Source organism: Scyliorhinus canicula, chromosome 6 (assembly GCF_902713615.1).
Source record: "Scyliorhinus canicula chromosome 6, sScyCan1.1, whole genome shotgun sequence".
NCBI lineage: Eukaryota > Metazoa > Chordata > Chondrichthyes > Carcharhiniformes > Scyliorhinidae > Scyliorhinus > Scyliorhinus canicula.
In genome coordinates this window covers 1986341-2010220 of record NC_052151.1, presented here as the reverse complement: position 1 = coordinate 2010220, position 23880 = coordinate 1986341, and the positions used below count along the sequence as shown (strand labels likewise).

The window sequence follows — 23880 nt, the reverse complement described above, 5'->3', positions numbered from 1 at the left end:
GTGACACACACCAGTGTCTATCAGGGCAGCTCTGTGCTGTCTGCCCTTCCAGCAGTGACACACACCAGTGTCTATCTGGACAGCTCTGTGCTGTCTCCTCCTTCCAGCAGGGACACAGACCAGTGTCTATCTGGGCAGCTCTGTGCTGTCTGCCCTTCCAGCAGTGACACACACCAGTGTCTATCTGGGCAGCTCTGTGCTGTCTCCTCCTTCCAGCAGGGACACACACCAGTGTCTATCTGGGCAGCTCTGTGCTGTCTGCCCTTCCAGCAGTGACACACACCAGTGTCTATCTGGACAGCTCTGTGCTGTCTGCCCTTCCAGCAGGGACACACACCAGTGTCTATCTGGGCAGCTCTGTGCTGTCTGCCCTTCCAGCAGTGACACACACCAGTGTCTATCTGGGCAGCTCTGTGCTGTCTGCCCTTCCAGCAGGGACACACACCAGTGTCTATCTGGGCAGCTCTGTGCTGTCTGCCCTTCCAGCAGTGACACACACCAGTGTCTATCTGGGCAGCTCTGTGCTGTCTGCCCTTCCAGCAGGGACACACACCAGTGTCTATCTGCACAGCTCTGTGCTGTCTGCCCTTCCAGCAGTGACACAGACCAGTGTCTATCTGGACAGCTCTGTGCTGTCTGCCCTTCCAGCAGTGACACACACCAGTGTCTATCTGCACAGCTCTGTGCTGTCTGCCCTTCCAGCAGTGACACACACCAGTGTCTATCTGGGCAGTTCTGTGCTGTCTGCCCTTCCAGCAGTGACACACACCAGTGTCTATCTGGACAGCTCTGTGCTGTCTGCCCTTCCAGCAGGGACACACACCAGTGTCTATCTGGGCAGCTCTGTGCTGTCTGCCCTTCCAGCAGGGACACACACCAGTGTCTATCTGGACAGCTCTGTGCTGTCTGCCCTTCCAGCAGTGACACACACCAGTGTCTATCTGGGCAGCTCTGTGCTGTCTCCCCCTTCCAGCAGGGACACACACCAGTGTCTATCTGGGCAGCTCTGTGCTGTCTCCTCCTTCCAGCAGGGACACACACCAGTGTCTATCTGGGCAGCTCTGTGCTGTCTGCCCTTCCAGCAGTGACAAACACCAGTGTCTATCTGGGCAGCTCTGTGCTGTCTGCCCTTCCAGCAGGGACACACACCAGTGTCTATCTGGACAGCTCTGTGCTGTCTGCCCTTCCAGCAGTGACACACACCAGTGTCTATCTGGGCAGCTCTGTGCTGTCTGCCCTTCGAGCAGTGACACACACCAGTCTCTATCTGGACAGCTCTGTGCTGTCTGCCCTTCCAGCAGGGACACACACCAGTGTCTATCTGCACAGCTCTGTGCTGTCTGCCCTTCCAGCAGTGACACAGACCAGTGTCTATCTGGGCAGCTCTGTGCTGTCTGCCCTTCCAGCAGTGACACACACCAGTGTCTATCTGGACAGCTCTGTGACACTCAGCAGCCACCACAACAAAGGTACAAATTTTGACCCGGGGAGGAGTGTGAGGTGCGTTGTGGGGTTCAGGGGGGTTGTTCTGATGGCTTGATGAAGTCAAGATGGCATCTGACAGGTTATGGGCTGTGGAGGCAGGGAGGGGGGTGTGAGGGGGTAGATCTCGGGGGGGGGGGGGCAGGGAGGGGGGTGTGGGTCTCGGGAAGGGGCAGGGAGGGGGGTGTGGGTCTCGGGAGGGGGGGCAGGGAGGGGGGTAGATTGAGGAACAGACTGTCCCTCGAGGCTGTGGGGCTTTTGCAGCTGGGTGTTAACGTGCTGCACAGTCTGGTGAAGGGAGGGGGCTGCACAGAGTGAGATGAGTGAGCTGGACTGACATTTCAATATGGTGTCGGCACTCACACTATGAATGGGAGCCAGTGGCGGACTGGGTCTAAAAATATTGGTTGCCAGGAGACAAAGGGGGCCCACCCACAACTACAATGCTATCATTTAATTTTCATAACGAATAAATAAAATTTTCAAAAAATACAGATGGAAAAAAGGTACAACTAAAATTTTTGTGGAAAAATGTGTATTTCTTAGTAATTACAGTGTACATGTACTGTACATATTACTGGCAGTAGATACCAAATGTAAACACAGAATGTTATAATTTAAAAAATTTTTTTTAGTAATTGGTTGACATTTAAAAATAGTTTTCTGCACAATTTACACATTAACAGATAGTTCAAAAGCACAATAGAGCATTGCATGCAGTCCTCTATATTATGGGCAATCGTTTGTGTTCGCTAGATAATTGTACAAATCTGCCAATAATTGCTTCTGCATCCAATTCATCTAACAATTCCTTTTCAATGGATAGCAACATGTATGATTCCAAATTCTCCTCAGACAGTGAATTTCTTAACCTTGTCTTTATGATCTTTAGCTTTGAAAATGTCCTCTCACATTGGACTTGAGTAACTGATAGTCTACAGATGACTTTATAAAGTTCATAAAGGTTATCATATGCCTTGTCATGAAGTCTGTTGGATGCCAGAATTTTTAGTCCACACGATGGGCAAGTGCTGCAAATTATACAATTGTTGCAACTGGAATCCATATCCTCACCATCATTAAGCAATAGCTTTAATACATCAAAGTTTGAAGCAAAAGAAAACAATTCCAATATTACTTGATCTTTGCTGATTTGTGGAAACAGCTTAATAATACCTTCCAATGCTTCATCTTCAAGGCCCTTCTCTGCAATAGTTTTAAACTTTGCTGGGTCCAAGCAGGACAAATCTTTATACAACTGTTTGTGTTGTACAAAGCGTGATTCTCGTGACTGGACAATGCGATCCATTATTAGGTTAAACACATTTACTCGAAAATCAGCGAGAGAATCTGAGGAATTTCTTTCATCATCAATAAGCTCATCTGCCATTCTTTTCTTCTTCCTCTGCCACTTAACTGGCAATGCTGTTTCCAACGCATCAATTTCCAATGTTTGATTTTCATCCATATTCATCTGTGAAATCCTGTCATTACATTTATTTACAAATTCCAAAGCCTTGCTGTGAACGTTATCAAATGTTCTTGTCTGTTCCTTCAACTTTGTTGTAGCTGAATCTACCAAACTCCATGCAGTAAACATATCTAAACCACTTGTCTGTAGATAACTTGATAACGGGGTTGTAGTTTCAAATATATACAAGTAAGTAAATGCTGTCAATATGGTTTCAAACTTGAGAAGACTTTGAAGCAAAAAATTTGCTTCATGTTTTGTTTTTGCATCAAACTTTTCTGAATCTTGTATCATTGATAAGCATGTCAATAGATTTACGAAAGTACTGGCAGCGGCATCATCAAAACGTCCAAATATAGTAGTTGCTGCATTGGATTTTCCTGACCATCTGGTCTCACCAATTAGCTTTAATCGTTTCATTTTTTCTTGTCCTAGATGTTTTCCAACAACTTCTATCCATACAGCCATTCTCTTGTATGATGCTTTCACAAAAGTTTCTATATTCTGGAGCAAATTGAAAAAAGAAACTGCAGGCACACAACATTTTGTTGTTTCAGTTATCACCAAATTCAAGACATGGGCATAGCACCATATATGAACATGTTGATCAGCCACATCAGCAATTTGACTTTGTAAACCATTATACTGGCCATGGTAGCTTGCAGCGCCATCTGTGCTATCAGATAAACATTTTTGGGGGTCAATTTTAAGATGCTGTAATGTTTCAATCAATAGATCAAAAAGTCCCTGTCCTGTACCATCATTACTTGGCACAACTGAAAGTACTCGCTCATAGATAATACCTTTAAGCACATACCGAATAATAATGCTAAACTGATCGATGGATGAATTATCTTGTGTTGAATCAACCTGAATAGAATAATATTTTGCTTGAGAAACTTCATGACTAATTCTTTCTTGTATCATATTCTTCATAATTTTGATTAACATGTTTATAGTTGTTTTACTCAGGTATGTAACAAGTCCACCACGGCCTTTACTTTGAGCCTTTCCTTGTTGCTCTAATCGTTTGATTCTTTGTTTAGACTGGTTTTGCACTGCAGAAACTTGAGCTGCCATAATGGGGTCATATTTTGCCATCAACTGCACTGTAGCTAAAAAATGGCCATGATTCAGAACCTCATTATCTAGAGTGTAGGCCGAGTCATTTCTGTGACCTCGAAAAGGAAGTGCTTGCTTGCCTAACATCTTTATGATGTCTATAATCCTCATGACAATACTTCTCTGCTTCAATACTTCTTCTTTCCTTTTAATTAGTGATGCTGCAAAAAATTTATCTAAGGTGCCATCATTAACCACACTGATATATTGCTGAGCATTTCTGTCATGTGTTGTTGTCGATTCATGTAAAGTCAATCTCTGGCTAATACGCCTGTAGTCACTAAAGCCACGTACAAAGGGTGATGGATTACAAGTGTTGAGAAACTCAAAGGCTAAGCAGTATGAACAATATAAGCATCTATTTTCTTTGTTACATATTAGCCATTTTCTTGGAACTGAGTCATTCATAATTTTCCTCTCATACAAACGAGCAACAAATGGCAGATTATCAAGTGGCTGAAGTGGATGTTCAGCAAAACACTGTTTTAGCTTTGCTCGTGATGGATATTGGAAGATTCCAGTAATTGATCTTTCATTTTCTTGCATAGGTTCATTTACAGGGTGTGCTTCAGAAACCAAGTCATTTATGCTTGAAGGAATATCTGATTCCCTGTCACTAGTTGAAGCTATGTGTTCAGATGTTGCAACTACAGGCAATACAGATACCGGAACAACGAAGCCAGAAGAAATATTGGGCCTGGGTTAATTAGTAATGGATGCACTTGTATTTGTCTCTACATTCAAAGTAGCTCTTCTCTGTTCTTGTAACTCGCATGTCATTGCACCATCACCATGAGGATTGTTTCTTGCTTCTTGATTATTTGTTGCAGAACTGGATATTGATGTGGATTGTGCTTGTGGTATTATAAACTCTGTAATAGGCCTGCATCGCTTGGCTGATTCCTTCCTTTCTGCTTCTTTTTGTTCTTTGCGTTTTAGTGACCCAGATTTATGCTTTTTCTTTTCCATGCTGGTAGGGGTAATATTCCTGAAATTTAAACTTAATTAAAAATAGCCCACATTGGGAAAAATGAATATTGATGATTGCAAGAATAACTTGAAGGAACGCCAGATAAACCCCTACTTGATAAAAAATATAAAATAACTTACTTACACTTCAATAGGCTATGTTCATTAGTCAATATTACTGTGGCCTATGCAGCTTCAGAAGAGGAGACAAGCCACTGTCCAGTGTTCACACCAGCAAGCAACTGAGACAACTGTTGAAACTTAGAAATTTGGTCCGACTCTAGTAAGACATTAAGAATGGTCCCATAGGGCAGCACGGTGGCCTAGTGGCTAGCACAACCGCCTCACGGCGCTTAGGTCCCAGGTTCGATCCCGGCTCTGGGTCACTGTCCGTGTGGAGTTTGCACATTCTCCCCGTGTCTGCGTGGGTTTCGCCCCCACAACCCAAAAATGTGCAGAGTAGGTGGATTGGCCACGCTAAATTGCCCCTTAATAGAAAAAATAATTGGGTAATCTAAATTTATAAAAAAAAAAGAATGGTCCCACGACCAAAGTTAACATGTCCAGTTTGATACCAGTGTAGTGTTACAAGTCGCAACCCTTTGAGTTTACCGATCATGGCTTGTCACTTCAATATCTTTGACCTCATGATTCACGGTCAAAGGTACCGCTTCTCCTTTTCGGTGACCTCACGACCCTATGTACTGCTTGATCTCCTTTCAAGTTGCCGACCATCTCAAATCACAAACTGTAACTTTATCTTTAAATTCACACACTCTTGCTGAAAACGTGGATTTCCAGCTATGTCCGACCCGGGTGAACCAGCCCCCCTTTTTTTTCTTATTCCTTTTTATTACTAAAACAGTTGTCTGTGTTTCTTTCTTTATTGCATTTTTATTTGATATACGGGGCCCACTTCATCAGGGGCCCACTTGCCATCGGGTAAGCTGGCACCCTGGCCAGTCCGCCACTCAATGGGACCATGCTGGGCACGTGCTGATTGATTTGATTTATTGTCACATGTACCGAAGTACAGTGAAAAGTATTTTTCTGCGGCCGAGGGAACGTACACAGTACGTACAAAGCAGACAAAATAATAATCAACAGAGAACATTGACATATGGGACATCGACAGTGACTGGTTACAGTGCGGAGCAAGGGGCCAAACAAAGCAAAAACATGAGCAAGAGCAGCATAGAGCATCGTGAATAGTGTTCGTACAGGGAACAGATCAGTCCGGGGGGGAGTCGTTGAGGAGTCCAGTAGCTGTGGGGAAGAAGCTGTTCCGATGCATCACGCTGCTGTTGCTGTTTGTAAGCCGGAAGTAGGAATACTGACTTGTGGTTGGATTTGCCAAAGTGTGGTTGGGGAATGGAGCGGGAGAATCCTTTGATGCCCGTGTAGCAGTGGTCCAGGGTGTTTGTACCTCTGGCAGAGCAGGAGATATGTTGATGGAGTTTGGGTGGAACATTCCTGAGGTCGGCCTGGTTGAAATTTCCAGCCACGATTGTCAGGGCTTCAGGATGATTTGTTTGGTTGTTGTTGATGGTGGAGTTAGTTCATCAAGTGCTGCTCTACATCCTGGCTACTTGTTCATTTGCATATTCCATTAAAGTGATATCACAACATTTTCCACATTTCAACAAAGTCACCCTACCCCCTCACCTGTAACTTTTTACTCCCCGTAAGCTGATTACCCAGTTATATTCACTGTCTCTCTGTCTACAGGTACTGTTGTCCCTCTCACTGCACCTTGGGGATTTGTTGGATATTTAGAAAATGGTAAAATACAACAAAGATTCAGTGTATATCTCCTGATAGTTCCCGAAGTCAACAACCCACCTGAACCAACAGATCCAACAGTTACATTACAAACTGGGCCTCGTGTTTGGTACTACACCAGGTGAGTTTAGTGACTGATATATTGTGATTGATGTTTCCTTTCTCTCAGCTCTTGTATCAACATCACTCAGCCTGGGGCGGGATTCTCCCGTTTTGAGTGCCGTGGTGTGGGCGGGAATGTGGAGTGTTCCTGCTGCGGCTTCTTGCCGGAAAACACTCTGAATCTTCCCACCCATCATTAATTATTCCCCTGGGTGTTTTCCGCTGTTTTCAGCAGTGGGTCAGGCCTGGATGGTGTGGAGTCCGCCCTCCTGCCCGGGTGTCATATTGAAAAGATGCCAACAACACTGAGCCATGTTGACAAAAGAAGGTGGACCTCCTGAAAATGCAGATAGATTTCCAGGAACATTGGTCACCCAGAAACAGGCCAGCAGAAGGACCCCCTCCAGAACACATAATACGGAAGATTCAAGGGCCCAATCTCCCCCACCCCACTGCTGTGATGTTCCAGGGTCCAGGGTTGTGGGCGCTCGCCATCCTCAACTCTGTGGGCAGCGCAGGCATCCTGACTTTGGCACACTACATTGTGAAGAATGTTTCTCACACTGGCGTTTTCCCGCAGGAATGGCAGAGGATTGGTTTGCACTGAATGCTGAATTTGGGTGAATTTGAGTGCTATAGTGAGAGTTTGGTGACTGAGGGTGTGCTGAATTTGGGTGCATTTGAGTGCTATAGTGAGAGTTTGGTGACTGAGGGAGTGCTGAATTTGGGTGAATTTGAGTGCTATAGGGAGAGTTTGGTAACTGAGGGAGTGCTGAATTTGGGTGCATTTGAGTGCTATAGTGAGAGTTTGGTGACTGAGGGAGTGCTGAATTTGGGTGCATTTGAGTGCTATAGTGAGAGTTTGGTGACTGAGGGAGTGCTGAATTTGGGTGCATTTGAGTGCTATAGTGAGAGTTTGGTGACTGAGGGAGTGCTGAATTTGGGTGCATTTGAGTGCTATTGGGAGAGTTTGGTGACTGAGGGAGTGCTGAATTTGGGTGCAATTGAGTGCTATAGTGAGAGTTTGGTGACTAAGGGAGTGCTGAATTTGGGTGCAATTGAGTGCTACAGTGAGAGTTTGATGACTGAGGGAGTGCTGAATTTGGGTGCATTTGGGTGCTATAGGGAGAGTTTGGTGACTGAGGGAGTGCTGAATTTGGGTGCATTTGAGTGCTATAGTGAGAGTTTGGTGACTGAGGGAGTGCTGCATTTGGGTACATTTGAGTGCTATAGGGAGAGTTTGGTGACTGAGGGAGTGCTGAATTTGGGTGCATTTGAGTGCTATAGTGAGAGTTTGGTGACTGAGGGAGTGCTGAATTTGGGTGCAATTGAGTGCTATAGTGAGAGTTTGGTGACTAAGGGAGTGCTGAATTTGGGTGCAATTGAGTGCTATAGTGAGAGTTTGGTGACTAATGGAGTTAGGTGAGGAGGGAGGAAGGTGCTCCTTTGATTTTGTTTCCAACATTTCCTCAAACAGCGAGAAGGGAGCAGGGAGTATACAGAGAGTACAGCTTATTGGGAGCAGAGTCGGAGGGAGTATACAGAGAGTACAGCTTATTGGGAGCAGAGTCAGAGGGAGTATACAGAGAGTACAGCTCATTGGGAGCAGAGTCAGAGGGAGTTTACAGAGAGTACAGCTTATTGGGAGCAGAGTCGGAGGGAGTTTACAGAGAGTACAGCTTATTGGGAGCAGAGTCGGAGGGAGTTTACAGAGAGTACAGCTTATTGGGAGCAGAGTCACAGGGAGTATACAGAGAGTACAGCTTATTGGGAGCAGAGTCGGAGGGCGGAGATCCAATTGGTCCACAGGGCAGCTATATTCTGTAAGGTTAGAGGGGATGGAGGCTAGGGCAGTTGCATGCTCCTCCTGTAGGATGTGGGTGGTGAGGGATACCATCGGTGTCCCCGTGGACTATACCTGCGGATGTGCACCCAACTCCAGCTCCTCAGACACCGTGTTAGGGAACTGGAGCTGGAGATCAATGAACTTCGGATCATCCAGGAAGCAGAGGGGGTTATTGAGAAGAGTTACAGGGAGGTAGCCACACCCAAGGTACAGGACAAGAGTAGCTGGGTTACAGTCAGGGGAAAGAAAACGAACGGGCAGACAGTGCAGGGATCCCTTGTGGCCGTTCCCCTTCAAAGCAAGTATACTGTTTAGGATGATGTTGAGGGGATGACCTACCGGGGGAAGGCCCTAGCAGCCAGTTCTCTCGCACTGCGTCTGGTTCTGGGACTCAGAAGGGAAGGGGGGAGAGTAGAAAAGCAATAGTAGTAGGAGATTCAATGGTTAGGGGAATAGATCGGAGATGCTGTACGATGCCTCCCGGGTGCCAGGGCCAGGGATGTCTCAGATCGTGTCTTCAGGATCCTGAAGGGGGAGGGTGAGCAGCCAGAAGTCGTGGTGCACATTGGTACCAACGACGTAGGTAGGAAAAGGGGTGTGGATGTAATAAACGAGTTTAGGGAGTTAGGCTGGAAGTTAAAAGCCAGGACAGACAGAGTTGTCATCTCTGGTTTGTTGCCGGTGCCACGTGATAGTGAGGCTAGGAATAGGGAGAGAGTGCAGTTGAACACGTGGCTGCAGGAATGGTGTAGGAGGGAGGGCTTCAGGTATTTGGATAATTGGAGCGCATTCTGGGGAAGGTGGGACCTGTACAAGCAGGACGGGTTGCATCTGAACCAGAGGGGCACCAATATCCTGGGAGGGAGGTTTTCTAGTACTCTTCGGAAGGGTTTAAACTAATTTGGCAGGGGAATAGGAACCGGATTTTATTCCAGCAACTAAGGTAGCTGATGTTCAGGATGTCAAAGCATGTAGTGAAGCAGTGGGGAAGGTAACACTGAGAAAGGAGAGTACTTGCAGGCAAGGAGATGGGTTGAAGTGTGTATACTTCAACGCAACAAGCATCAGGAATAAGGTGGGTGATCGGTACTTGGGACTACGATGTGGTGGCCATCACGGAAACTTGGATAGAAGAGGGGCAGAAATGGATGTTGGAGGTCCCTGGGTATAGATGTTTCAACAAGATTAGGGAGGATGGTAAAAGAGGTGGGGGGGGGGGTGGCATTGTTAATTAGAGATAGTATAACAGCTGCAGAAAGGCAGTTCGAGGGGGATCTGCCTACTGAGGTAATATGGGTTGAAGTCAGAAATAGGAAAGGAGCAGTCACCTTGTTGGGAGTTTTCTATAGGCCCCCCAATAGCAGCAGAGATGTGGAGGAACAGATTGGGAAACAGATTTTGGAAAGGTGCAGAAGTCACAGGGTAGTAGACATGGGTGACTTCAACTTCCCAAGTATTGAGTGGAAACTCTTCAGATCAAATAGTTTGGATGGGGTGGTGTTTGTGCAGTGTGTCCAGGAAGCTTTTCTAACACAGTATGTAGATTGTCCGACCAGAGGGGAGGCCATATTGGATTTGGTACTTGGTAATGAACCAGGGTAAGTGATAGATTTGTTAGTGGGGGAGCATTTGGAGATAGTGACCACAATTCTGTGACTCTCACTTTAGCAATGGAGAGGGATAGGTGCGTGTAACAGGGCAAGGTTTACAATTGGGGGAAGGGTAAATACGATGCTGTCAGATAAGAACTGAAGTGCATAAGTTGGGAACAAAGGCTGTCGGGGAAGGACACAATGAAAATGTGGAATTGTTCAAGGAACAGATACTATGTGTCCTTGATATGTATGTCTCTGTCAGGCAGGGAAGAGATGGTCGAGTGAGGGAACCATGGTTGACAAGAGAGGTTGAATGTCTTGTTAAGAGGAAGAAGGAGACTTATGTATGGCTGAGGAAACAAGGTTCAGACAGGGCGCTGGAGGGATACAAGATAGCCAGGAGGGAACTGAAGAAAGGGATTAGGAGAGCTAAGAGAGGGCCTGAAAAATCTTTGACGGGGAGGATCGAGGAAAACCCCAAGGCCTTTTACACATATGTGAGAAATATGAGAGTGACTAGAGTGAGGGTATGTCTGATCATGGAGAGTATCGGGGGATTGTGTATTGAGTCTGAAGAGATAGAGGTCTTGAACGAGTACTTTTCTCCAGTATTTACGAATGAGAGGGGCCATATTGTTGGAGAGGACAGTGTAAAACAGACTGGTAAGCTCGAGGAGATACTTGTTCAGAAAGAAGTTGTGTTGGGCATTTTGAAAAACTTGAGGATAGACAAGTCCCCCGGGCCTGACGGGATATATCCAAGGATTCTATGGGAAGCAAGAGATGAAATTGCAGAGCCGTTAGCAATGATCTTTTCGTCCTCACTGTCAACAGGGGTGGGACCAAGGGATTGGAGAGGTGCGAATGTCGTGCCCCTGTTCATGAAAAGGAATAGGGATAACCCTGGTAATTATAGACCTGTGAGCCTTACTTCAGTTGTGGGTAATATGTTGGAAAAGGTTATTAGAGATATCGAGGTTATAATCATCTTGAAAAGAACAAGTTGATTAGCGATACTCAACACGGTTTTGTGAAGGGTAGGTCATGCCTCACAAACCTTATTGAGTTTTTTGAGAAGTTGACCAAACAGGTGGATGAGGGTAAAGCGGTTGATGTGGTGTATATGGATTTCAGTAAGGCGTTTGATAAGGTTCCCACGGTAGGCTATTGCAGAAAATACGGAAGTATGGGATTGAAGGTGATTTAGCGGTTTGGATCAGTAATTGGCTAGCTGAAAGAAGACAGAGGGTGGTGGTTGATGGCAAATGTTCATCCTGGAGTTCAGTTACTAGTGGTGTACCGCAAGGATCTGTTTTGGGGCCACTGCTGTTTGTCATTTTTATAAATGACTTGGAAGAGGGTGTAGAAGGATGGGTTAGTAAATTTGCAGATGACACGAAGATCGGTGGAGTTGTGGATAGTGCTGAAGGATGTTATCGGTTACAGAGGGACATAGATAAGCTGCAGAGCTGGGCTGAGAGGTGGCAGATGGAGTTTAATGTGGAAAAGTGTGAGGTGGTTCACTTTGGAAGGAGTAACAGGAATGCAGAGTACTGGGCTAATGGCAAGATTCTTGGTAGTGTAGATGAACAGAGAGATCTCGGCATCCAGGTACATAAATCCCTGAAAGTTGCCACCCAGGTTAATAGGGCTGTTAAGAAGGCATATGGTGTGCTAGCCTTAATCAGTAGGGGGATTGAGTTTCGGAGCCACGAGGTCATGCTGCAGCTGTACAAAACTCTGGTGCGGCCGCACCTGGAGTACTGTGTGCAGTTCTGGTCACCACATTATAGGAAGGATGTGGAAGCTTTGGAAAGGGTTCAGAGGAGATTTACTAAGATGTTGCCTGGTATGGAGGGAAGGTCTTATGAGGAAAGGCTCAGGGACTTGAGGTTGTTTTCGTTAGAGAGGAGAAGACTGAGAGGTGACTTAATAGAGACATATAAGATAGTCAGAGGGTTAGATAGGGTGGACAGTGAGAGTCTTTTTCCTCGGATGGTGATGACCAACACGAGGGGACATAGCTTTAAATTGAGGGGTGATAGATATAGGACAGATGTCAGAGGCAGTTTCTTTACTCAGAGAGTAGTAGGGGTGTGGAACGCCCTGCCTGCAACAGTAGTAGACTCGCCAACTTTAAGGGCATTTAAGTGGTCACTGGATAGACATATGGATGAAAATGGAATAGTGTAGGTCAGATAGGCTTCAGATGGTTTCACAGGTCGGCGCAACATCGAGGGCCGAAGGGCCCGTACTGCGCTGTAATGTTCTGTGTTCTATGGTAGGCAAAGTAATGGAAGGGGTACTGAGGGATAGGATTTCTGAGCATCTGGAAAGACACTGCTTGATTAGGGATTGTCAGCACGGATTTATGTGGGGTAGGTCTTGCCTCACAAGTCTTGTTGAATTCTTTGAGGAGGTGACCAAGCACGTGGATGAAAGTAAATCAGTGGATGTAGTGTACATGGATTTTAGTAATGCATTTGATAAGGTTCCCCATGGTAGGCTTATGCAGAAAGTACGGAGGCATGGGATAGTGGGAAATATGGCCAGTTGGATAAAGAACTGGCTAACCAATAGAAGACAGAGAGTGGTGGTGGATGGCAAATATTCAGCCTGGAGCCCAGTTACCAGTGGCGTATCGCAGGGATCAGTTCTGGGTTCTCTGCTGTTTGTGATTTTCATCAATGACTTGGATGAGGGAGTTGAAGGGTGGATCAGTAAATTTGCAGATGATACGAAGATTGGTGGAGTTATGGATAGTGAGGAGGGCTGTTGTCGGCTGAAAAGAGACATTGATAGGATGCAGAGCTGGGCTGAGAAGTGGCAGATGGAGTTTAACCCTGACAAGTGTGAGGTTGTCCATTTTGGAAGGACAAATATGAATGTGAAATACCGGGGTAACGGTAGGGTTCTTGGCCATGTGGAGGAGCAGAGAGACCTTGGGGTCTATGTTTATAGATCTCTGAAAGTTGCCACTCAAGTGGATAGAGCTGTGAAGAAGGCCTATGGTGTGCTAGCGTTCATTAGCAGAGGGATTGAATTTAAGAGCCGTGAGGTGATGATGCAGCTGTACAAAACCTTGGTCAGGCCACATTTGGAGTACTGTGTGCAGTTCTGGTCACCTCATTTTAGGAAGGCTGTGGAAGCTTTGGAAAAGGTGCAAAGGAGATTTACCAGGATGTTGCCTGGAATGGAGTGTAGGTCTTACAAGGAAAGGTTGAGGGTGCTAGGCCTTTTCTCATTAGAACGGAGAAGGATGAGGGGCGACTTGATAGAGGTTTATAAACTGATCAGGGGAATAGATAGAGTAGACAGTCAGAGACTTTTTCCCCGGGTGGAACAAACCATTACAAGGGGACATAAATTGAAGGTGAATGGTGGAAGATATAGGGGGGATGTCAGAGGTAGGTTCTTTACCCAGAGAGTAGTGGGGCATGGAATGCACTGCCTGTGGAAGTAGTTGAGTCAGAAACATTAGGGTCCTCCGAGCGGCTATTGGATAGGTACATGGATTAGGGTAGAATAATGGGGTGTAGATTAATTAGTTCTTAATCTAGGACAAAAGTTTGGCACAACATGGTGGGCCGAAGGGCCTGTTCTGTGCTATATTGTTCTGTGTTCTATGTTCTAATCTATTCTGGGGGGGTCAGTTCTGCTTCCATATCGATTATCGGATGGAAGTGATGTTCACACCGGCCTCTTGTTGCTTTTGCCTGTCCAGTCACGATGGCAGCCCGAGGTCCCTCTGCTACTGCACTCTCTTTAGAACTGTGCCATTTAGTCTGCATTGACTCTCTCCACCCTTTCTGTAAAATGCATCACCTCACATTTCTCTGTGTTAAACTCTATCTGCCACTTGCCTGCCCATTTGGCCAGCTTCTCGATGATCTTACTCCAGCTGTGGACTAACTGACTGGTGCAGGCCGCTCAATGGGCTGAATGGTCAACCCCTGTCCCTGTTGTCCTGGCAACCAACTTTCCAAACAGGATTTGTCAGGAGGATAAAAATTAAATTCCTCTGTTCTTAATTCTGTTACAGGGTTTTTGACACGAACGTTGATGATCAGCAAACTGAAGAACGTGTGATTCGATTACTGAAGGATTTGGAACAAGACAACCGACCCTTCAATAGCACATTTTTTGGCATCGCTTATTTTACCACACATGGGCTAATGGAAATAGGTTTTATGAAGACAGGATAATGAAGGTTTTCTGGAAGGTTCTGTACCTTTCATGGCATCAAACAGTGAGATGTGCTTAACTCTATCCTAAGTGTTTAACTTTCAATTGGGTTTAATCTGGAATACTGAGCATAGTTTTAATCTCCTTACCCTAAGAAGTACCTTTGAGGGACGGCAATGTCTGTTGAAAATTAAATAAAAACAGAGACTCTTCAAGTCCGCTCCACCGTTCAGGAAGATCATGGCTGATCTTCGACCTTAACTCCACCTTCCCACACTGTCCCTCGAGTGTGTAATCTGTCTAATAAACAGGGAATGTACTCCCACTAAACTCGGATCATCCACCCTTAACTAAGGAGCCCAAACATCATCACATCATATTCTACCTGCCATGTTCTTCACCACTCACTGAACCAACCAAATGTGGAGCAAACACGTGATTGTCCACCCACACGTTAACCGTACATGTGACTCCAGCCCTGATATATTTGACTGTCTCTGAGTCCCGCCTGCTCTATTTCCCATTAATATTGTTTATAATTAGGTCTCCCTTCAACGTCTCTAATTCATTGCTGAACACGGCTCCACACTGCACAGATACAGGGCAAAACTCAATAGTACCGGGTGCTGGGCCCTCTATTGGGGAACGGGGATTAATCACTGCACTAATTTGCTTTTTCTGTCATCTTGCTTTCAATGAATTGGGAAACTGAGACTGAGATGGCCCTAGTGTCAGATATAGTTCCAGAATGTTCTATCTTCACACAGCGATGGAATATATTCATATTTATCCATCATACTGACCAGAATGTTTCAAGTTGATGTGAAAAGAGTTGGGATTTGTTACAGAGCACAGAGTATTGAAGCTGTTCAATGTGAAATTATGGAGTGATCAGATGTGGGACTGTTCCTGGGCTCTCTCACTCGGAGTTAGTTCCAGATGGAATTATTTAATTACAAGGGGATGTTTAAACTGTAAAGCGACAGTGTGATCACCATTTGTAAAATAATGAGATTTTCATCACATCATCTGGAAGATTTTGCTTCAATGTTTGAATAGTTCTGTGTCCTGTGCTGTGAAATATAATGGGAATGGACCATATAACAGACTGTGTGGTATAGATACTGGGCACTGTAGGAAGAACACGTCACTCACTGGACAAACCTGCTAATGGACACAACCTCCTGTGTGGGCAGTAAAATATTCCCTTTCCCTGCCAGTCCTGAGAATCAAACACTGGACATTGTGGTGGGGATGATTAAAAAGGTTGTTTCTCAATTGGGTTTGATCTGACTCAGATCAGTCCAAGTTCAGGAAACAGATGGGCCCAGATCAGGAAAGTGGCAGTTTGCTGACCCAGGTGTGAAGCATCGTTTTCTAGTCTTTGTTTGTCTTTTGTTTTTCAAACTGCTGGGAATGAATTCTCACTGTGAAATAAAGAGGCTGATGCATTTACACATTTGGTCTCGTGTTAGATTCTTCCTCACAAATCAATCTGGGTCAATGATCACATCACTACTTTCACATCAGATAAACTCTCCACATTTCAGTGGATCTGTTAAGATGTTGAGATGTAAAATTAAAGAATGAGAAAGAATGAAGAGATGGAGAGTAATTTATTGGGAGATGTGACACTTGGAGAGCGAGCTCCATATTGGTCAGGTGACAGCTCACACCGCGTGCAGTCCGACACGTCAACCTGTCAAACTCCACTCTGAGCAGTGTTTCTAACTCTGTCAATGGGATATCACTGGAGAGATAGAGACCGACACTCAACAATTCATGGATCAGTCATCGATCTGGTGTTGGGAATTCTTTCCCTGTTTAGAAAATCTCCCCAATCTGGGTGGGTCGGGGAGGAATTTAATTTGAGATCTGGTTCATAGAATCCCAACATAGCAACATACAGAGATACAGGAGGAGGCCATTCAGCCCTTCTAGCCTGCTCTGCTAATCATTTTGGCATCAACTACTTTCTGTGGGAGTGAATTCCACAGATTCCCCGCTCTCTGGGTGAAGACATTTCTCCTCACCTCAGTCTTAAAAGGTTTACCCCTTATCCTCAAACTATGACCCCGAGTTCTGGGACTCGAAAACATTATTTCTGAATCTGTCTAATCCTGTTGGAATTTTGTAAGTTTCAATGAGATCCCCTCTCACTCTTCGAAACTCTAATGAATATAATCCTAACCGATTTAGTGTCTCCTCATCTGACAGTCCCACCATCCCAGGAATCAGCCGGGTAAACCTTTGCTGCTCTCCCTCCATAGCAAGAACATCCTTCCTCAGATAAGGACACTAAAATTGCACACAATACTCCAGGTGTGACCTCACCAATGCCCAACACAATTGCAGTGAAACATCTCTATTCCGAGACTCAAATCCTCTCGGTATGAAGGACAAAATGTCAGCTGTCTAGCTGCTGTTGTATAAAGTGTCAAAAGTTCTGCTCCTTCTCACAAACACCTTTAGTTTCTTTCACACACTTCTGTCCAAAAACTCTACCATCACATCACATTCCTAAAGCTTCTTTACATATCAGTGTCAATTATTGGATACTTAACATAAATGAGACATTTAATTGGAATGTCTCTTAACCTATTCCTTAACAGCTTCCCCTTCCTGGGAGAAAAAAAATAATTTTGTGAAAACAAAATTACAACAAACTCAAAAACATACGCAATTTCCCCCCGACCCCGCCCCTCCACTTCTTTTTTTTGGAAGGAAAAAAAAAACAAAGTCACAGAAACAGGTGCCCTTCATTAACAATATCCAAAAGTTTCTGTGAACTAGCCCCTCTTTTTGTTAAACAGTCTGACAATTGATAGCTACTGTCAACCCATTTAATTTTTGCTACCTCTCCTCTGTCCAACATCTGGAGGGGCTGGAGGGGCTGGTTTAGCTAGGGGCTGGTTTACCTCACTCAGCTAAATCGCTGGCTTTTAAAGCAGATCAAGCAGGCCAGCAGCACGGTTCGATTCCCGTAGTAGCCTCCCCGGACAGGCGCCGTAATGTGGCGACTAGGGGCTTTTCACAGTAACTTCATTGAAGCCTACTCGTGACAATAAGCGATTTTCATTTTTCATTTCATCTGCTTCAAACTTACGATGTCTATCCTGAGCCTTTTCTCATTGACACTTTTTGTAGAGTGCACTTTTTCCCCACAGGGATTTATTGTCAATGTGACACTCAGTGGGTATGTTACCCAAATCCCCTAATCCCAAAATTTCATCCCAGCAGAGGGCAGCAGAGCAGAGCTACTGATCAGCTGTTCTGGGGAAATTTGCACACGTGCAGTGCGGTCAGCCTAAGTTGAAGGTGAACCTGCGAAGAAGACCCAAGGAGTTTGAGTAAAGGCAAGCAACCAGCAGAGGGCAGCAGAGCAGAGCTACTGATCAGCTGTTCTGGGGAAATTTGCACACGTGCAGTGCGGTCAGCCTAAGTTGAAGGTGAACCTGCGAAGAAGACCCAAGGAGTTTGAGTAAAGGCAAGCAACCAGCAGAGGGCAGCAGAGCAGAGCTACTGATCAGCTGTTCTGGGGAAATTTGCATACGTGCAGTGCGGTCAGCCTAAGTTGAAGGTGAACCTGCGAAGAAGACCCAAGGAGTTTGAGTAAAGGCAAGCAACCAGCAGAGGGCAGCAGAGCAGAGCTACTGATCAGCTGTTCTGGGGAAATTTGCATACGTGCAGTGCGGTCAGCCTAAGTTGAAGGTGAACCTGCGAAGAAGACCCAAGGAGTTTGAGTAAAGGCAAGCAACCAGCAGAGGGCAGCAGAGCAGAGCTACTGATCAGCTGTTCTGGGGAAATTTGCACACGTGCAGTGCGGTCAGCCTAAGTTGAAGGTGAACCTGCGAAGAAGACCCAAGGAGTTTGAGGTAAAGGCAAGCAACCAGCAGAGGGCAGCAGAGCAGAGCTACTGATCAGCTGTTCTGGGGAAATTTGCATACGTGCAGTGCGGTCAGCCTAAGTTGAAGGTGGTTTGTGGAGGGGCTGTTGGCAAGTGACAGTTAAACCCGAAACACTTTGTGAGTGTTTCCCACCCCACGGTGGTTGGGAAGCAGGAGCAGGGGCCTGTCGTGAAGGTGAGTGAGTGCCTTTAAGTTTGCTTACCTTTCAGCGGGATCAGGGTTTGAGGTAATATCAGGTAAGCTCTTCCTTTCTTTTTCTTTTTCTTGTTTTTTTTAATCTAGAGGGGATGTCAGGGAAGGCAGTACAATGCTCCTCCTGCAGAATGTTTGAGGTGAGGGACGCCGTCAGTGTCCCTGCTGATTTCATCTGTGGGAAGTGCACCCAACTCCAGCTCCTCAAAAACCGTGTTAGGGACCTGGAGCTTGAGCTGGATGAACTTCGGATCATTCGGGAGGCAGAGGGGGTCATAGATAGGAGCTTCAGGGAAGTAGTTACACCAAAGACTGGAGATAGATGGGTAACTGTAAGAGGGACTGGGAAGAAGCAGTCAGTGCAGGGACCCCCTGCGGTCGTTCCCCTGAGTAACAAGTATACCGTTTTGGATACTTGTGGGGGGGACGACTTACCAGGGGTAAGCCATGGGGTACGGGCCTCTGGCACGGAGTCTGTCCCTGTTGCTCAGAAGGGAAGGGGGGAAAGGAGTAGAACATTAGTAATTGGGGACTCAATAGTCAGGGGCACAGATAGGAGATTTTGTGGGAGCGAGAGAGACTCACGTTTGGTATGTTGCCTCCCAGGTGCAAGGGTACGTGATGTCTCGGATCGTGTTTTCCGGGTCCTTAAGGGGGAGGGGGAGCAGCCCCAAGTCGTAGTCCACATTGGCACTAACGACATAGGTAGGAAAGGGGACAAGGATGTCAGGCAGGCCTTTAGGGAGCTAGGATGGAAGCTCAGAGCGAGAACAAACAGAGTTGTTATCTCTGGGTTGTTGCCCGTGCCACGTGATAGTGAGATGAGGAATAGGGAGAGACAGCAATTAAACACGTGGCTACAGGGATGGTGCAGGCGGGAGGGATTCAGATTTCTGGATAACTGGGGCTCTTTCTGGGGAAGGTGGGACCTCTATAGACAGGATGGTCTACATCTGAACCTGAGGGGCACCAATATCCTGGGGGGGAGATTTGTTAGTACTCTTTGGGGGGGTTTAAACTAATTCAGCAGGGGCATGGGAACCTGGATTGTAGTTTTGGGGTGCGAGAGATTGAGAGTAGAGAGGTCAGGAGCACAGTTTTGACTTCGCAGGAGGGCGGCAGTGTTCAGGTCTGTGGTTTGAAGTGTGTCTATTTCAATGCCAGGAGTATACGAAATAAGGTAGGGGAACTGGCAGCATGGGTAGGTACCTGGGACTTCGATGTTGTGGCCATTTCAGAGACATGGATAGAGCAGGGACAGGAATGGTTGTTGCAGGTTCCGGGGTTTAGGTGCTTTAGTAAGGTCAGAGAAGGGGGCAAAAGAGGGGGAGGTGTGGCGCTGCTAGTCAAGGACAGTATTACGGTGGTAGAAAGGATGTAAGATGGGGACTCTTCTTCCGAGGTAGTATGGGCTGAGGTTAGAAACAGGAAAGGAGAGGTCACCCTGTTGGGAGTTTTCTATAGGCCACCTAATAGTTCTAGAGATGTAGAGGAAAGGATGGCGAAGATGATTCTGGAAAAGAGCGAAAGTAACAGGGTAGTTGTTATGGGAGACTTTAACTTTCCTAATATTGACTGGAAAAGATATAGTTCGAGTACATTGGATGGGTCGTTCTTTGTACAATGTGTGCAGGAGGGTTTTCTGACACAATATGTTGACAGGCCAACAAGAGGTGAGGCCACTTTGGATTTGGTTTTGGGTAATGAACCAGGCCAGGTGTTAGATCTGGAGGTAAGTGAACACTTTGGAGACAGTGACCACAATTCGGTGACCTTTACGTTAGTGATGGAAAGGGATAAGTATACCCCGCAGAGCAAGAGTTATAGCTGGGGGAAGGGCAATTATGATGCCATTAGACATGACTTAGGATGTGTTGGTTGGAGAAGTAGGCTGCAAGGGTTGGGCACACTGGATATGTGGAGCTTGTTCAAGGAACAGCTATTGCATGTTCTTGATAAGTACGTACCAGTCAGGCAGGGAGGAAGGGGTCGAGCGAGGGAACCGTGGTTTACCAAAGAAGTGGAATCTCTTGTTAAGAGGAAGAAGGAGGCCTATGTGAAGATGAGGCGTGAAGTTTCAGTTGGGGCGCTTGATAGTTACAAGGAAGCGAGGAAGGATCTAAAGAGAGAGCTGAGACGAGCAAGGAGGGGACATGAGAAGTCTTTGGCAGGTAGGATCAAGGAAAACCCAAAAGCTTTCTATAGGTATGTCAGGAATAAAAGAATGACTAGGGTAAGAGTAGGGCCAGTCAAGGACAGTGGTGGGAAGTTGTGTGTGGAGGCTGAGGAGATAAGCGAGATACTAAATGAATACTTTTCGTCAGTATTCACTCAAGAAAAAGATAATATTGTGGAGGAGAATGCTGAGACCCAGGCTATTAGAATAGATGGCATTGAGGTGCGTAGGGAAGAAGTGTTGGCAATTCTGGACAAGGTGAAAATAGATAAGTCCCCGGGGCCGGATGGGATTTATCCTAGGATTCTCTGGGAAGCCAGGGAAGAGATTGCTGAGCCTTTGGCTTTGATTTTTAGGTCATCATTAGCTACAGGAATAGTGCCAGAGGACTGGAGGATAGCAAATGTGGTCCCTTTGTTCAAGAAGGGGAGTAGAGATAACCCCGGTAACTATAGGCCGGTGAGCCTAACGTCTGTGGTGGGTAAAGTCTTGGAGAGGATTATAAAAGATACGATTTATAATCATCTAGATAGGAATAATATGATTAGGGATAGTCAGCATGGTTTTGTGAAGGGTAGGTCATGCCTCACAAACCTTATCGAGTTCTTTGAGAAGGTGACTGAACAGGTAGACGAGGGTAGAGCAGTTGATGTGGTGTATATGGATTTCAGTAAAGCGTTTGATAAGGTTCCCCACGGTCGGCTATTGCAGAAAATACGGAGGCTGGGGATTGAGGGTGATTTAGAGATGTGGATCAGAAATTGGCTAGTTGAAAGAAGACAGAGAGTGGTAGTTGATGGGAAATGTTCAGAATGGAGTTCAGTTACGAGTGGCGTACCACAAGGATCTGTTCTGGGGCCGTTGCTGTTTGTCATTTTTATAAATGACCTAGAGGAGGGCGCAGAAGGATGGGTGAGTAAATTTGCAGACGACACTAAAGTCGGTGGAGTTGTAGACAGTGCGGAAGGATGTTGCAGGTTACAGAGGGACATAGATAAGCTGCAGAGCTGGGCTGAGAGGTGGCAAATGGAGTTTAATGTGGAGAAGTGTGAGGTGATTCACTTTGGAAAGAATAACAGGAATGCGGAATATTTGGCTAATGGTAAAATTCTTGGTAGTGTGGATGAGCAGAGGGATCTCGGTGTCCATGTACATAGATCCCTGAAAGTTGCCACCCAGGTTGATAGGGTTGTGAAGAAGGCCTATGGTGTGTTGGCCTTTATTGGTAGAGGGATTGAGTTCCGGAGCCATGAGGTCATGATGCAGCTGTACCAAACTCTGGTACGGCCGCATTTGGAGTATTGCGTACAGTTCTGGTCGCCTCATTATAGGAAGGACGTGGAAGCTTTGGAACGGGTGCAGAGGAGATTTACCAGGATGTTGCCTGGTATGGAGGGAAAATCTTATGAGGAAAGGCTGATGGACTTGAGGTTGTTTTCGTTAGAGAGAAGAAGGTTAAGAGGTGACTTAATAGAGGCATACAAAATGATCAGAGGGTTAGATAGGGTGGACAGCGAGAGCCTTCTCCCGCGGATGGAGGTGGCTAGCACGAGGGGACATAGCCTTAAATTGAGGGGTAATAGATATAGGACAGAGGTCAGAGGTGGGTTTTTTACGCAAAGAGTGGTGAGGCCGTGGAATGCCCTACCTGCAACAGTAGTGAACTCGCCAACATTGAGGGCATTTAAAAATTTATTGGATAAGCATATGGATGATAAGGGCATAGTGTAGGTTAGATGGCCTTTAGTTTTTTTTTTTCCATGTCGGTGCAACATCGAGGGCCGAAGGGCCTGTACTGCGCTGTATCGTTCTATGTTCTATGTTCTATGTTCTGTCAATATCGGAGATATATGAAATGCCATATCCGCCGCCTCTACAAGGCTTAACCTCTCAGCAGCCAAAGTGCTTTTGACCACTCTCCTGACTTTCATTGTTTTCCACACAAGAGGGCAACATTTACCATTGTTCCCCAAATGGAAAATTATAAAACCTCCTGCGCTTGAAACCCCATCACATAAATGTGCATAGGACACATCTCTATAAACTATGAGTTTCATTTTCTTCAGGTCACCTAAAACCGGGAACCTCAAAACACACTCCTGCATTTTTAGTTTGACCAACGCTTTATTTGCTCTTATTATGTCTTCCACTCTGGGATCATTAATTTTTGTACTCAACTCTGAGACATCAAAACTCATGTCCAGGTCTCGTCTGTCTGCCTAACCAATTCAGTTGCCCAATTAAACTGTGCAGTCGCTCTTTTTCCATCTTTGAAACCATCGCATCTTTTTGTGAAACCCGACTCTGACTAATTGCTATTGGGCTGATGCTTTCCAAATGAGATTGCTGACGTAAAGTTGCCCCTAACTGAGTCTGTCCGATTTCCAGCCCAATACATTTAAATGCACCGGAAGCATGACTTCCAACCCTGAATTCTTTCCTCAAAACAGAGATTACAATAGCTTCCCTTAATTCCCTTAATTATTCCCAACCTGGGCCCCCCTGTTCCACATCCTTCCACTACCTCCCCTGCTTCGTTCCTTCTCCAACCGTGAGGCGGTTGTGCTAACCACTAGGCCAACATGTGCTACCCTGACATCACAGGGTTAATCCTTCACAGGACCTATCCGAATATACTCCATTATACTACCCCTGTGAGGAAGCTAGAATCCTAAATTGTACCTTGTCACTTTGTCTGTTTGAATGTGATTGCTCCCATTCTCCTAATTTCCACAGAGTTCCCGACAATATGATTCCTTTCAGTATTGGACAACTCTGTAACCCAGGAATCAATCCAGTCAATCTTCACTGCATCATCTCCAAGGAATGGACGTCCTGTTTTAGATGCGGTGTGAGCGTGCATACCCTGGTCGAGACCAGAGTGGGTCTCCAGGACTGGCAGTGCCAGGTGGTGGGGGAGTCTCAGGGATTCCTCACCCTAGTCCCATGGAGCAGCTTGGGGGCCGTCGGGCACCCCGAGGGAGGAGGAGGTGCTGGGATCCGTGCCAGTGACTCCCGCAGGGGGAGGGGGGGTGTGGGAACACCGCAGC

General features: G+C 46.0%; 1 protein-coding gene across 1 annotated transcript in view; it reads left to right on the top strand.

Moving 5' to 3' along the window:
• LOC119966911 (heme-binding protein 2-like) overlaps positions 1–16011 on the top strand; it is a 35598-nt gene extending 19587 nt beyond the window's left edge. Inside the window, exons 3-4 of the mRNA XM_038798868.1 lie at positions 6773–6947; positions 14412–16011. Coding sequence (XP_038654796.1) covers positions 6773–6947; positions 14412–14574 — 338 coding nt within the window. The 3' untranslated portion in view covers positions 14575–16011. The remainder of the gene's footprint in view (positions 1–6772; positions 6948–14411) is intronic.
• Positions 16012–23880: the final 7869 nt, after the last annotated feature.